This window comes from Thermobia domestica, chromosome 15, assembly GCF_964235325.1.
Source record: "Thermobia domestica chromosome 15, izTheDome1.hap1.1, whole genome shotgun sequence".
Taxonomy (NCBI): domain Eukaryota; kingdom Metazoa; phylum Arthropoda; class Insecta; order Zygentoma; family Lepismatidae; genus Thermobia; species Thermobia domestica.
The window spans coordinates 171,890,566-171,903,702 of NC_137468.1; the positions used below are offsets into that span (position 1 = coordinate 171,890,566).

The following is a 13,137-nucleotide window of genomic DNA, read 5'->3' on the forward strand; positions in this document are numbered from 1 at the left end:
CTTGGACCCGGTAGAGTTCTCACCTCTGACGCCTTGGGTCCATGGGTCGATTCCAGCTACTGTCAAGTGAGCTTTTGGTGGGCAAACACTGTGTGCGTGATTACTCTTAAGATTCTTCCGTTCCACCCCACTTTCTTTTTGCAACCATTATCACCTATCTCATCATCACCTTGGTGGATAATCGCAGGACGTTAAACAAAAAGCTTTATGTGAAAATATTCTAGCAAAAATGGCTAACAGTCTTTTAGACTACACGAAGACGATATTCGCGCTGAAAACGGTTTCTAAGCAAACATGTTATGAAGTTATGAGATTTACTCTATGTTATAGTAATTCTCCTCCGAGGAAGGGACCGTCTAAAAAGAAATAAATAAACACAACATTTACTTTGTGCACCTTGAAATGTAGAAAAAGTTTATAAGCGCCAATGTTCAAAGAATTCTCAAAATTCAGATTCGCCCATTCTTTCTTCTTAACTAACGGGTTAAAATAGGAAGAGTTGCAACCAGAAGTCACGTTAACATGTTAGTGATTTATTAAGCTTAAAGAGAGTTATACTAAAGTAATCGGTAATTAAAGGAATATTTAATTAATGTTATAGTTAACTATTGTACTTACTCAGGCTTTTGTTTCCTTCCTTTGTTCTTTTTAGCTGTAAACAAACCTAGTTCAGTAAATGACTCTTCTTCTTCTTCTTCTTCTTCTTCTTCTTCACCAATTTAATGCCCGAGGCAACAAATATCGTTGGATAGTTAGTAAATATATGAAGCGTATAATAAATTAATAAGATCGTGTTACGTAGTAAAGTATTAAATGTATAAAGTAGAAGATATAGAATGAAGGGTGTTACGACCTCCCACGCCGTGACACGATATGCATAAACCGACCCGCAAGAAAACGACAGTTGTTCTTTGTTCAATGACGTCACTCATGATGAAAGAAAGAACTGTCCATGGGCGGTCAGAATCTCACATACAGATGGATGTATGAAATATATAGCTGACGTATATAATATACGTATACATATGTAATATACGGAAGTTTGTTCGATGTCAGACATCCTGCAGCAACATGATGTAATATCTAAGTGAGAAAAAGGCAGTAATTATGTAGTATATGGATAACGTATGCTCCATACAGATTTCCGTACTAAACGTAAGGATTCCATATATTTGTACAACATACCGCTGTCCGGATAACGGATTTTTCTCAGTGTAACTTCCTGAACTCCTACTAAGTCCATCCTGTATTTCTCTAACTCACTCGTTACAGATTTTAACGCGCCTGCCCTATAAAGACTTCTAATATTCAATGTTCCAAATCTCATGTCCATTTTCTTTAGCTGATGTCGTGCCAAGTTATCAGTCCTTGTCCGAGGCTTTTGTGAATGTTTCTGAACAAGTACCTTTTTTTACAGGATGAGGGTGTTAGCCTTACCCAAACCCCCAAGCTGGAGGACCACTCCTAGTCGTCTGTCCGCGACTGCTTATTCAGTATATTCGCAGCTAACCTCTATATCTAGAGGCCTTCTCCTCGATCCGCAACCTGAGGACGCGCCATGTCGTGGTGACAGGAACCCACGTTACACGGTTGTGAGTACAAGTTTGTTACATAATGTAACAGTACATGAAGCTCTCTCGAACATAATGTAACAGCATCAATAAGGTTGACAATAGCTACAGATGATAGAGTTAATTATTCTAATATGTCTAACTAATTTGAGGACGTCCACCAATAGCTAGAAAGCTAGGCGAGATATTCATTAAAGTTACATCAAGAGGTGAGAGTAATTTACCAAAAGAATTGCATAAATAAAATCTAACACAATTTCCATGAAAATATCGGTTAAGAGCTATGAGGTAAAGTTAAAGGGAAAATTGCAATTTAATAATGTTTAGATCTCACCACAGTTCATGGGGATTCCAGAACAAGTCCTGGTGACACTCAAACACAATTTCAAATAAGTTTACACAGCTAATCCTTACAGAGCTATCTTCGACGAGCTCTCCCCCTGCCAGTTAGAGCGTTAACATCCCATTGAAAACAAATCGAACAGTTTTGTTTGGCTTATTTGTGACGTAAGAAAAAGAAACAGGAAAGTGTGATGTATGATCAGTGCTGGCACAGCATGGAAGATTCCAAAATTCGGCGTCAGCTTTACCAAAGGTACCTTAGGTAAAGATATATGTAAAATCCGAGGAGGAGATGAAGTAGGAGTTCTTGGCATATTGCAGCATACGGCCACATATCATCCTTGAAGATGGAATTTAGGAATCAACACTAATTACTTGTACAGCGGAAAGACACGTCCTCCCAATATTGCTGTTCCGCCTTCTTGACCGTGAAGAACATTCAAATCGCTCTGGTGAATACACTTACCACACGTGGAATTGTGGCAACTCAAGCAGAAAACAGTTCAATACAGGATGAGAGAATTACGGTGTAAATAAAAGTAAAATATAATTAACCATGACACACGCACTATGAAAAAATATAAAGTTGCAATTAAAGTAAAGGTATTTCTGGGGAATAGGATGATAGCTGCTAGCCTAATATTTGTTTTCAATAATTTACAAAGAAGGAATTGCTTCCGTTGATCAAAATGAATTACAATTTCGTTTCAAGGCTTAAAGCTCTAGCGTAAATAAGTAAATATCCTGAAGGGTCGATGGCCAACATCTAGTAGTCGAAGAATGAAAGTAAGAAACTCGGAATGTTTCTCAACCGATAAACCAAGCTCCTCTTTTTAGGGTCCCATAGATGGACACTTAACAATAAATAGTGTGTTGTGCACCTTAATTAGTACTTCTTCGATATAAAACTCCCTATCATCGTTGAGCTAGATTATGGGTGATTTCACTGATAGTGATGGATAAGAAAGCTCTACTTCAAGAAGGTACAATGTTTCAGCTTACTGATAAAGCTGATTTTCTGATTACTCAAGGTATAACTAGATGCTATTTAATTTATCTGTATGGTTTCTCTTATAGATGTAAATGGATCGTATTGTGACAATGCTCGTGATTACAGTCAAATCCGTGCAGGTGTTGAAGAACTTCTCTACAGTGGAACCTGGACTCCAATTCAATGCCGCTGTATTCGTCAATGTAACGAAAACCAAATGATACCAAGCCTGGAATCTATTTACAGAGCAGAGAAAGAGTCTAAGGTTCGAGTATATTTTCAGGTAGGTGTTTTTTAGTCAACCACCAAGCGTAACTTCTGTAATAAAATAGCCTATATTTTGTTTATGAATCAAGTAACTACTATGTGCAGATGTAACCATGTCTCTCAAACTTATTTCATTTTTTGATTTATCATTGTTCACAATATTATTACAACAGTAGCATCAGCTATTAATTTCCTGGGTTCGTTTTACTAACTAACAGTACATTATTTGACTCAAAATAATTGTCTTATCATTTTATCATTTTTGGAAATATTACAACTCTTACTATTTAGAATATTTTTTTAAATAAAACAACCAGATCCTAGAATCAGATCGAACATTTGTTGGATTTTTATATGAGGATATGAAAATTAGGGTACAAGAAGTTCAGGAATACCGAAACTTGAACCGAGACTCACGAAAGAAATCGAATGATCTTTTACTTCGATTTTTCCCCGGTACAACATGGAAAAGGAGTAGTTTATGAACAAAAATGACCGGCGTCCAGACTTTGGTGAAATATGTGAGCGTGAGCGGTAGACAATAGTACAATCTACTGTGTCCTAATTTTAAGACGTTTATGCTGCTTCTTCAAACAAGCCGAGGAGAGCCCGTCAAACTTAGTTAGCGAAGAAAGTTATGGCTATCTTGTCTTGGATGTTAAGGGAATACTTGTTATTGAAGTCATGGAACGCGGTACAAACATCAATTTTAAGTTTATTTTGCTATTTTGAAGAATCAGTGGAGAGATGTCCAGAACAAACTTCGTGATATGTTAATATCTGGGTTTCTTGCATGACAACATCACCCTCACTCTGCTTGTTGCGCACAATAACTTTTGCAGCAATAGTAATCATCATAGAAATCATATATATACGGATATAGTATAAACTTGAGTGCTTGAGGAACCGAGCCATAACTTTATTACGTATAGTACACTCCTCAAGCACTCAAGTTTATACTAATTTTTTCAAGCTTCGGTCAGGTTTCAACAATTGCTTAAACACTCAAATCGGTCTAAAAGAAAGGGAACTGTCTTTATGTACAAAAGAAGTCCCTTTATCTTCTTGCCTTCTTTGGATATTTATATACTGTACCTATTCACATATTTTAAACATTTGGAGGTAATCAACCTCCCACAAAAACAGATTATTGCACTTCCAAGATTTAATGAAATTGAAATACTTTCCACTTCAACAGTATATGAAGAACTTCATGGGAGTCGTTACAACACTCATAAACCTTTCTTATTGTATAGTCATAGACATTACTTATTACGGTGTAATTAAATTAATATATTCACAAATTTAGAAAATGGAGGTTAAAGCATTTAAAGATACAGTGTAATTATACAAATATTCTTGAAATTTCATTTTTATTTATTTCATTATTTCTTTATTTATTTATTCAACACAACAGGGTCTAGACCCAGTTACAGCGTATATATATATATATATATATATATATATATATATATATATATATATATATATATATATATTTAAACAAGGTTATATATTTATATATTTTCATTATCACATATTTTTAAGGCTATTCTTGTATATTGTCTCCGACATTCCGAAAACATCTATAGAAGTTATCCTTTCAATTGCATTGTAGGAAGCACTCATTCTCCATATAGGAGACTTAGCGAGGATATTTGTTTTTGCCTTTCTGCAGTAAAATGTACTGCTATTTCCTACGCGGGTTTTACCTGATGGGACATGCAATTGAATCTTCGAAGTAAGATTGGGACAGTCAATTTTACCATGTAGTATTTTGTGTAAAAATAAAAGATCCTTATATTCTCTCCGTTATTTCAACGTGTTCATATTGAAGTTTTGTACTATTTCTGAACACGACTCGTAGTTTGGATACATGCCAGTTTTTCTATAAGCAAGTAATCACAAGAATTTTGATTGTATTCTTTCAATCATATCTATGTGTTTTTGTGTTTTTGTTGACCAAGCCAGAGTCGCATATTCTAATTGCAATCTCACAAAACAAAAGTAGAGTTTCATTAACGTGGCATCGTTTTGAAACTCCTTACTTATTCTCATAACAAAGCAAAGATTTCTGTATGAATTATTAACAATTGTTTCAATATGATGAGTAAAACTTAATTTCGGATCAAATAGCACTCCTAGATCTTTAATTAAAGTAGATGTCTCTAAAATAGTTCCTTCAATAGAATAGTCATATTTAATGGTGTTTTCTTTGCGAGTAAAGGAAAGAGTTTTGCATTTATTTATGTTCAACTCAAACTTGTTTATGTCACACCAGTTCCTAATATTACATAAGTCTATTTGCAGTTTTGCACAGTCTTCAAGCGAATTAATTTTAGAGAATATTTTAAGGTCGTCGGCGAATAGAAGAGTGTTAGAATAATGAATATAAGACGGTAGGTCATTTATCACTAATAGAAATAAGAGTGGACCAAAATTTGAACCTTGAGGGACTCCAGAGAAGGCTGTGAATTTTTTAGATACGTATCCTTTGTACATGACGGCCTGTTAACGATTTTGCAAATAGGATGCGAAAAAGCTTTTTGCTTGCATAGGGAAATTAAAAATCATTAGTTTTTGCAACAGTACATCATGGTCTACCAAATCAAAGGCTTTTGAAAAGTCAGTATAGATCACATCCACTTGACCCCTCTATCCAATTCATTTGCAATAAAATCTGTAATAAATGCTAAATTAGTGCATGTTGATCTATTCTTTAAGAAGCCATGCTGATATACTGACATGATGGGTTTTACATGACGCATTATCCTCTTGAATATTACTTGCTCAAACACCTTGGCAAATGCTGATAAAATAGAAATAGGCCTAAAATTCTGATTCTTCGCATCACAAGATTTAGGGATAGGACAAACTATGGCTTACTTCCACTTGTCCGGAAACACTTGTGTTTAATGACATATTTATAATTGTATGTAGAGGATGCTTAAGAATGTCTATACAACCCTTAAGAATGTACGGTGGTATACAATCCGATCCGCACGATCCTTTGGGTTTCAATATTCTTATGGCTTCCTCAACATTCTCTAGAGCGATTTCATTTAAGAAAAACATATCTAATGTTTCGTAAGCTGTCCCACCAGGCATGAATCTATTTGTATCATAATGCGCTCTGCCATTATTATAAACCGAATTAAATAGCTAGCAAATTCCTCTGCATTATTGTTTCTCAGTTCCTTACCATTATATGTAAGGAATCCTGTAGATAGACGCCTATTTTTACTTTTTATAGAATTCCAGAATTGACTAGGATCCCTCTCTACCATGTGTGCCGATTCAAAAACGAAAAATTTATACGCTAACGCTATTTCTGTTTTCAATTCTTCCCGGAGTTACAAAATTCCCATTTGTGAAACGAAACGTCACCCATACCGTTTCCCCATTTCTTATGGTGATAGGCCTTACATTTAATTTTTTTCATAATATTGGACGTAAACCAACAGGGATAATTTTTGTTCAAAAATTTCTTAGAGGGAACACTTACATGTATCGCATTATAAATAATTTCGTAAAACTTATCATCAATCACGTTAATATCATTCAGATCTTTGAGGCAGTCCCAGTCAGCATTTAGTACATTTTAGTAAAATTTGCCTTCTTAAAGTTAAAACCTTGCAAATTGTTTTGCAGTTGATCTCTTATTGATAGTTGATTTAGGTACAATAAGCTTTCCAGTGCAGGATGATGCCTATCTTCAGAAACCAAAAAGTGCTCTACTCTTTCAATAGAAGCGTCATCAACATTAGTAATTACTAAGTCCAATGTGCGACTATTCTCATTCTGTACATTGTTAATCGAATTTAGACCAAATAAATTAATAAAGTTGAAGAGACTTTTACAAGCTCCTGATGAATTCAAAAAGGAGAGACTTGAATTTATCTCTGGAAGATTAAAGTCTCCCATACAAAGAATAGTGCTCTCTACTGGGCAATTGGATTCAATGAATTGGCAAATTTTCATAAATTATTAAATTGGAGTCGGGTGGTATATAAACAGCACAAACATACAGAGTTACACTATTCATCGCCAGCTACGATCTCTTAGCGCCTTCCCAAATAGCAGAGACAAGCGAACAGGGCCTAGTTCCTTTAGGAGCCGCTGTGGCGCTAGTTACGTGCACCAATATTTTCTCTGTGTAGCAGACAAATGAAACAGCTAGCTATAACAGGAAAAGAATTCTTAAGTCTCCTCCCCCCATGAAGTATCACAAAAACTAAACTGTTTTTAAAATTGAATACAATTACTATCGATTAATTAAGAATAAAAGATAATACAAACACACCGGCAAGAAATCCTTTACAAATTACAAACGAGGTACTTTCCCAGATGATGGCTTGGCATTTAGAAATTTTGTATGTTCAAAATATCCTGTTTCAACATCTGCTATGTTCTTCAGCAACACTGGAACTATTACATCGCAAATTTTTACACTTAATTTGGATGAATGATTGTCCGAAAAGAGGCACTGCAAATACTAAACGCGTTGCAGAAAGGAAACAATATAGGCGGAAAGAGTTTCCGAAATTCGGGTATTCACAAACCGATGGTCCTTTTCAACAACGTAAATCACCCACACTAGTTCTTTTGTAGGATAGCACATTACGTTTCTACTGTCTTGTTTATATATCAAATTCATAAGCGTGGAATTATATTTCTTCTGACTGATAAGTTTGTGACATGAGGCACAATCTGTACTTTGAATAATTTTCCGATCTACAAAACTTCGTAAGAAAGCAGTAGAAGCTAATTTCACTGTTCCTGATAAAATGTCTGAAAAGAAAACCATAAATGGGAACATTAAAGAATTATACAAATTGTGACAATAGTAGTGAACAATAGGCTAAAATGTTATGAATTGACTAATTTCTTAAAAATGTTATGAGTTGACTAATTTCTTAGTGTGTATATAGTGTGTACAGTCTGAATTGTTAAGGATTGGATTTCATTTGCGTTATGATTTAACTGAATTTCACTTTTAGTTTACACTTTAATGAATGTGTCTATTTTTCTCCTAGTGCAAAATGGTTATATTTTTTCCCCTGGCATTATCGTATTAGTAGGTTTCATATGGTAGATTGACAGAAATACATAAATATATTTCTACAACATGGGATCTTTGTATATTATCTGTTTTAGTAAGATGTAAGTAGGAGTCTACTAATATATTACTACGATATTTCACAAAAGTAAATAAAATCATTTTATCTAGATAAATATTACGGAAATTTGGGATTACTACTAGCACACCAAATACTGGGATAGTATCCGAAATAAAGGCTCTGGGTTCTTCTTCTATTCCATTAGCAAGGGCATCAATCTTGGGAAGCTTTGGAGGGCGGGCCCCCCGAAGTTGAAATTGGCTCCCCTAATTGGGGGGGTGAATGCTAAGTTGAAGTAGGTTCTCCAATTTCTACAGTACATGGTAATTCGTTTACCTGTTCTACTAAAGCGTATCTGCCATAGGGCTCCCCCAAAGTTACACAGAAATCGGCACTCTTGCCCATAAGCTAAAGGTTTTAGATCTATTTTTTCTTTAGAAAAGAACCAACCTACGCATAGATCCCATTACTACTCAGAAACATAAATAAATAAAATTAATTACACAAGCAAAAAACAACACTTACTAGGATCAATATGAAGACGAGTCAACAATTCTGTAACTGTATCTGGTATGGGGATATATGCTTCAGAATCAGAAAAGGACTAGGAATATGTATTTTCCTTAGAAATATTAGTAGAATTTGCGGTAGAAGGCAGAGATAGAAATCAAGTTTTTAAAATTCGATTTATTGTACACAATGGCTCTGCTAACCTACATATCATTGCTCCCAGACAAAATACACAACAATATACCATAGTTAAAACAATAAAAGAATACTTTTTGTGCTGTTAATTTTAGTACATAAAGATACTGCAAGTATTATGCAACTATAGTGCCTACATACGCCACGTGACTTTTTTTTAGCAAGGAGAAAAATTACGTAAAACACAACACTCAGGGTTCCCATATGTCCCGGATTTTAAGGGACAGTCCCTTATTTTATGATTTTGTCCCGCGTCCCAGGGAGCTTCGTTACGGGGCAGCTAAAGCCCCGTATTTTGCTCAAATGATAAATTTACCTCAGACAACGACTTTAAAGCCCGCAATTTTTAATGAGTCGTCATGAGCCTGGCCAGTAAATGGCAAATGCTATTTCAGAAAAGCTCCGAAATGCTAAATTTATTTAAAGTCGTCCCCTTTTGCCTAAGGATCCCACCGTCAAATTCATTTGTGAAAAGAGTTTTCTCACATATGAATTTGAAATGGACTGACACAGAAATATGTGTTTCTACCCAGTTGATGACAGCTGAGTTTTTCGACAGCCTAAAGAAAAATCCAAACTTGAAAAATTTTATCAGTATGGTTAAGTCAAGCGTGAAATAGGATTTTTGAAATAGTTTAGATTACGTAAATTCAATGTTTTAAAAGTAAGATTTACCTATTTTTTCTTAGATCTATGTTAACTCTGTATTAGTTCATACTTTTGTGTTTCTTTCAGTCTAAAATGATTACTTTTTTATTTGATGCCTGGTTCATTTTCTACCACTAGATTATGTTTATTAAAACCCTACCCGTTAATACTCATTGAAACTAGTCAACCCATCCCTTTTTTAGACTATTTTTATTTGGCAATCCTGACCACACTACACTTGTCTAAATCCACTCAGACTTATGTGACAGACAACCTGTTCTTCTGTTTAGTGCACGTTAGTAGCGCCACAACGGCCGAAAGGTCAACTATCCCCTGTACGCTAAATCTCATGTTACGAGAGGGATATGGTAAGGCGCTAAGGGATCGTAGCCGGCGATGCACTATTTGTTACAAGTTTTGTGAGAATACATTCAAATGCATTGTCATCTTAATTAACATGAAACATTCTATGTTTTTTAAGTACCGCTAGTAATACCCCTGTACCTTTTGACTTCCCAAGCAATTCAAGATTCCTATCTTTCCTAAATACAGTGTATCTACAATCAAAAAATTCCGAATTTTAAAAACTATCACACAGACTACTTTCAATAATTGCATTATATCATAATTATTTCATAGTACACTTGTAAAAAAAAAAATCAGATTGTTTGTTCCTAAGTCCATTCATATTTTGAAAATAAAATGAAAAAGGTTTATTTCTCGCTTTGATTTTGTTTTCATTGCTTTTATTATTTTTATCTTCAATACGGACACAAGAAAGATTAGGTAGATGGACATTGCTGTTTGTATTTACATGGAACTGTCCCTTGAGGCATTTTTCCCATCTGGTGTAATCTGATTTTCGGTTGACCAAACTCGCACTCTGCGCCTGTTTTCTTGAGGGGCAGGGAGACGATTGAGGGATGGAGTTATTTTGGGTTTCCTCACTGACAGTTGAAGGTTAAACGACCGTGACCTCCGGCTTTTCTGCTGGTGACATAGGTGTCCTATTGTCTTCGCGCTCCTGGTCTCTTTGGTGTTTTCCATTCTCCAGATCCCATAATGTAAATTTCCTCCCGTCTATGTTTAAGTATCTGAACTGCAGATATGCATAAGAACCTGCTCTCCTAGCATTATTTAAATAAAACTGTAGTTCCCTGCGTTCTTGTCTTACTTGGTAAGAGTAGTTCTGTTCAATATAAATGTTCGAGCCTTTCAGTTTGCTCCTATTTCGCAGCACACTCTCTTTTTTCTTGTCGCTTAAAAATTTACATATTATGGGCCGATTTCTTGTTTTGGTCTTTCTCCCCAATCTATAAACTCTATAGAGATCAAGCTCATTTATTTCCACTTCCAATCTATTCAATATCACTTCAGAAACTTTGCGTTCACTTTCTTCCCATGTGTCATTAACACTTTCACTTATTTCATAAAAAAACTAAATTTTGTCTTCTGTACTTATTTTCAAAGTCTTCTATTTTACCTTCAAGATAACTCGTGTAGTCTTGTAGTTCACCGATTTCCTTTGACATTCTTTCGAACTTGCCTTCAATGTTTTCAATTCTGTCCTCTAGTCTAGCCACAGTATCGTTTAATCGTTTCACTTCTGACGCAACACTATCATTTGAATTACGCAAAGCACCGAGCATATCTTTAATCTGTGCTATATCAGATTTATGTGAATTAGCGGGTCCTAGGTTCTCCTCTATTCCTGAAATCAATAGCATAACAAGAACAAGTTCATACACGTAGTACGCTTTGCTCGATTTTGAGATACTACCCACACCTGGGTTACTACACAGTATTTTCTTCCCAGCATTTCTAAAGAATCCTATTTTGGTCCTCCATACACCAATTGATAATCCCACGTCACACTTCACTTAGTACCAGAACGTTAAACCAACACGTCTTCTCTCAACTACCACTATATTCTTGGGATTTGTACAGTCTACGACAGAAAAACATAGCATATTGTGAAATAAGTTTATATAAGCTAATTTTCTTTTGTTGACAGCTAATCATAATGATTCAAAATTTTCTTTATTCATTATTGGTTTGTAATATGGACTTTCTACATGTGTTGTGCGTCAGTTTTTTGCTGTTTTCGTTTGACGATGATTTTGCATGTAAAATTGAAGATCCGCTTGATTTCTTGTTATTTTTATTAATTATTTTATTTATTACTTTTTAGGATTTGACTTACGACGAAATCACCGAAGAATTTTCTTATACAGTAATTTCAATGCTTTGTGACTTTGGAGGTACTCTAGGCCTTTTGATGGGAGCATCTGTTCTTACATTCATCGAGCTGATGGAAATTTTGTGGTCAAAAATAATCTCCTGGTATTATAATTCAAATTGGAGGAGACTAAGTTTCCTTGTGTCTAAAGTATAAGTGTTTATATTAATTACATCATAAACTTATCTATCTTTCATCAATCTGATCAATAGTTAATCTGTTTTGACAAATACTATACTTTAGTGTTATGTTGGGCTTATCAAGTTGTCTGTCAATAAATTTATTGCGTATTTATATATTTGAATCATCATCGAAGACTGTACAACAAACATAAACCATAGTAAAGTTGAAGATGTTATTATATACTGTATATGTAATTTAAAATTGCGCAAGATCACAAACTGTTGTAGTACATTTCCCCTTTTATATAAGGATATTGTATACCACATGTTAAGTTTAGTATCACAATACAAAACTACTTAGGTATATTGTCACTAGAAGCTTGAAGTAGCATTACAATTAACTATTACTGTGATATACGAGTTGCTCATGTGTTATTAGACGAGTAACTTAATAAATGTACAGCTGTTTTATAGAAGTATAGTATCATATGCACACTCCAGTGTCATATAGTATCATCATAGATGAACAATGTAGAAAAGGAACATCAATAAAATGAATTTTTAAAATATTGCACTTTTTATCAAATAATTTTTAAGTATCTATGGTAACAGATATTTTCTGCATTAGTACTTGCCACAATGTTTTTCGGAAATTGATTGGGTAATACAAATAAAAGTAGGGTGTGTTCTAAGTTATGTTTTCTGAATATAAGTATAGTGTGAATGATTGAGATCATTTAGTACGGAAAGCTGATTATCATCCATGCACAGATTATCCTTGTAGGCGTTTAAACGGATTTAGAAACAAGACAAAATTATCAAGAGCATTGAGGTGGAAATGTAGTTATATGTACTTAAACAATCTGCCGTTCTAACGATATATAGCATTCGCGGATAATGTGACAGCGGATCAATTTGTTATTTTCCTATTTAAATTTCGAGCCAATCAAGCAAACAAAATAATAGCAAAAAGACTAAAACCTCTGAAACACTGCCTAAGAAGCTTTATTGTTCTGAAACACGAATTTTTCCTTTATGAATTCATTGGAGCAACGTGTGTTTAGGGTTGTTAACGTAAATTTCATCTCTATGTGTTGGATACCTAAGTATTCGTTAGTATAAGCTATCTTAT

At 34.6% G+C, this 13,137-nt stretch overlaps 1 protein-coding gene across 2 annotated transcripts in view; it reads left to right on the forward strand.

The window, feature by feature from the left end:
• Positions 1 to 12,572, forward strand: part of LOC145671361 (bile acid-sensitive ion channel-like) — a 116,857-nt gene extending 104,285 nt beyond the window's left edge. For both annotated transcript variants that reach the window (XM_081740423.1, XM_081740424.1), the window contains exons 6-7: positions 2,991 to 3,187; positions 11,836 to 12,572. In XM_081740423.1, coding sequence (XP_081596549.1) covers positions 2,991 to 3,187; positions 11,836 to 12,039 — 401 coding nt within the window. In that variant the 3' untranslated portion in view covers positions 12,040 to 12,572. The remainder of the gene's footprint in view (positions 1 to 2,990; positions 3,188 to 11,835) is intronic.
• Positions 12,573 to 13,137: the final 565 nt, after the last annotated feature.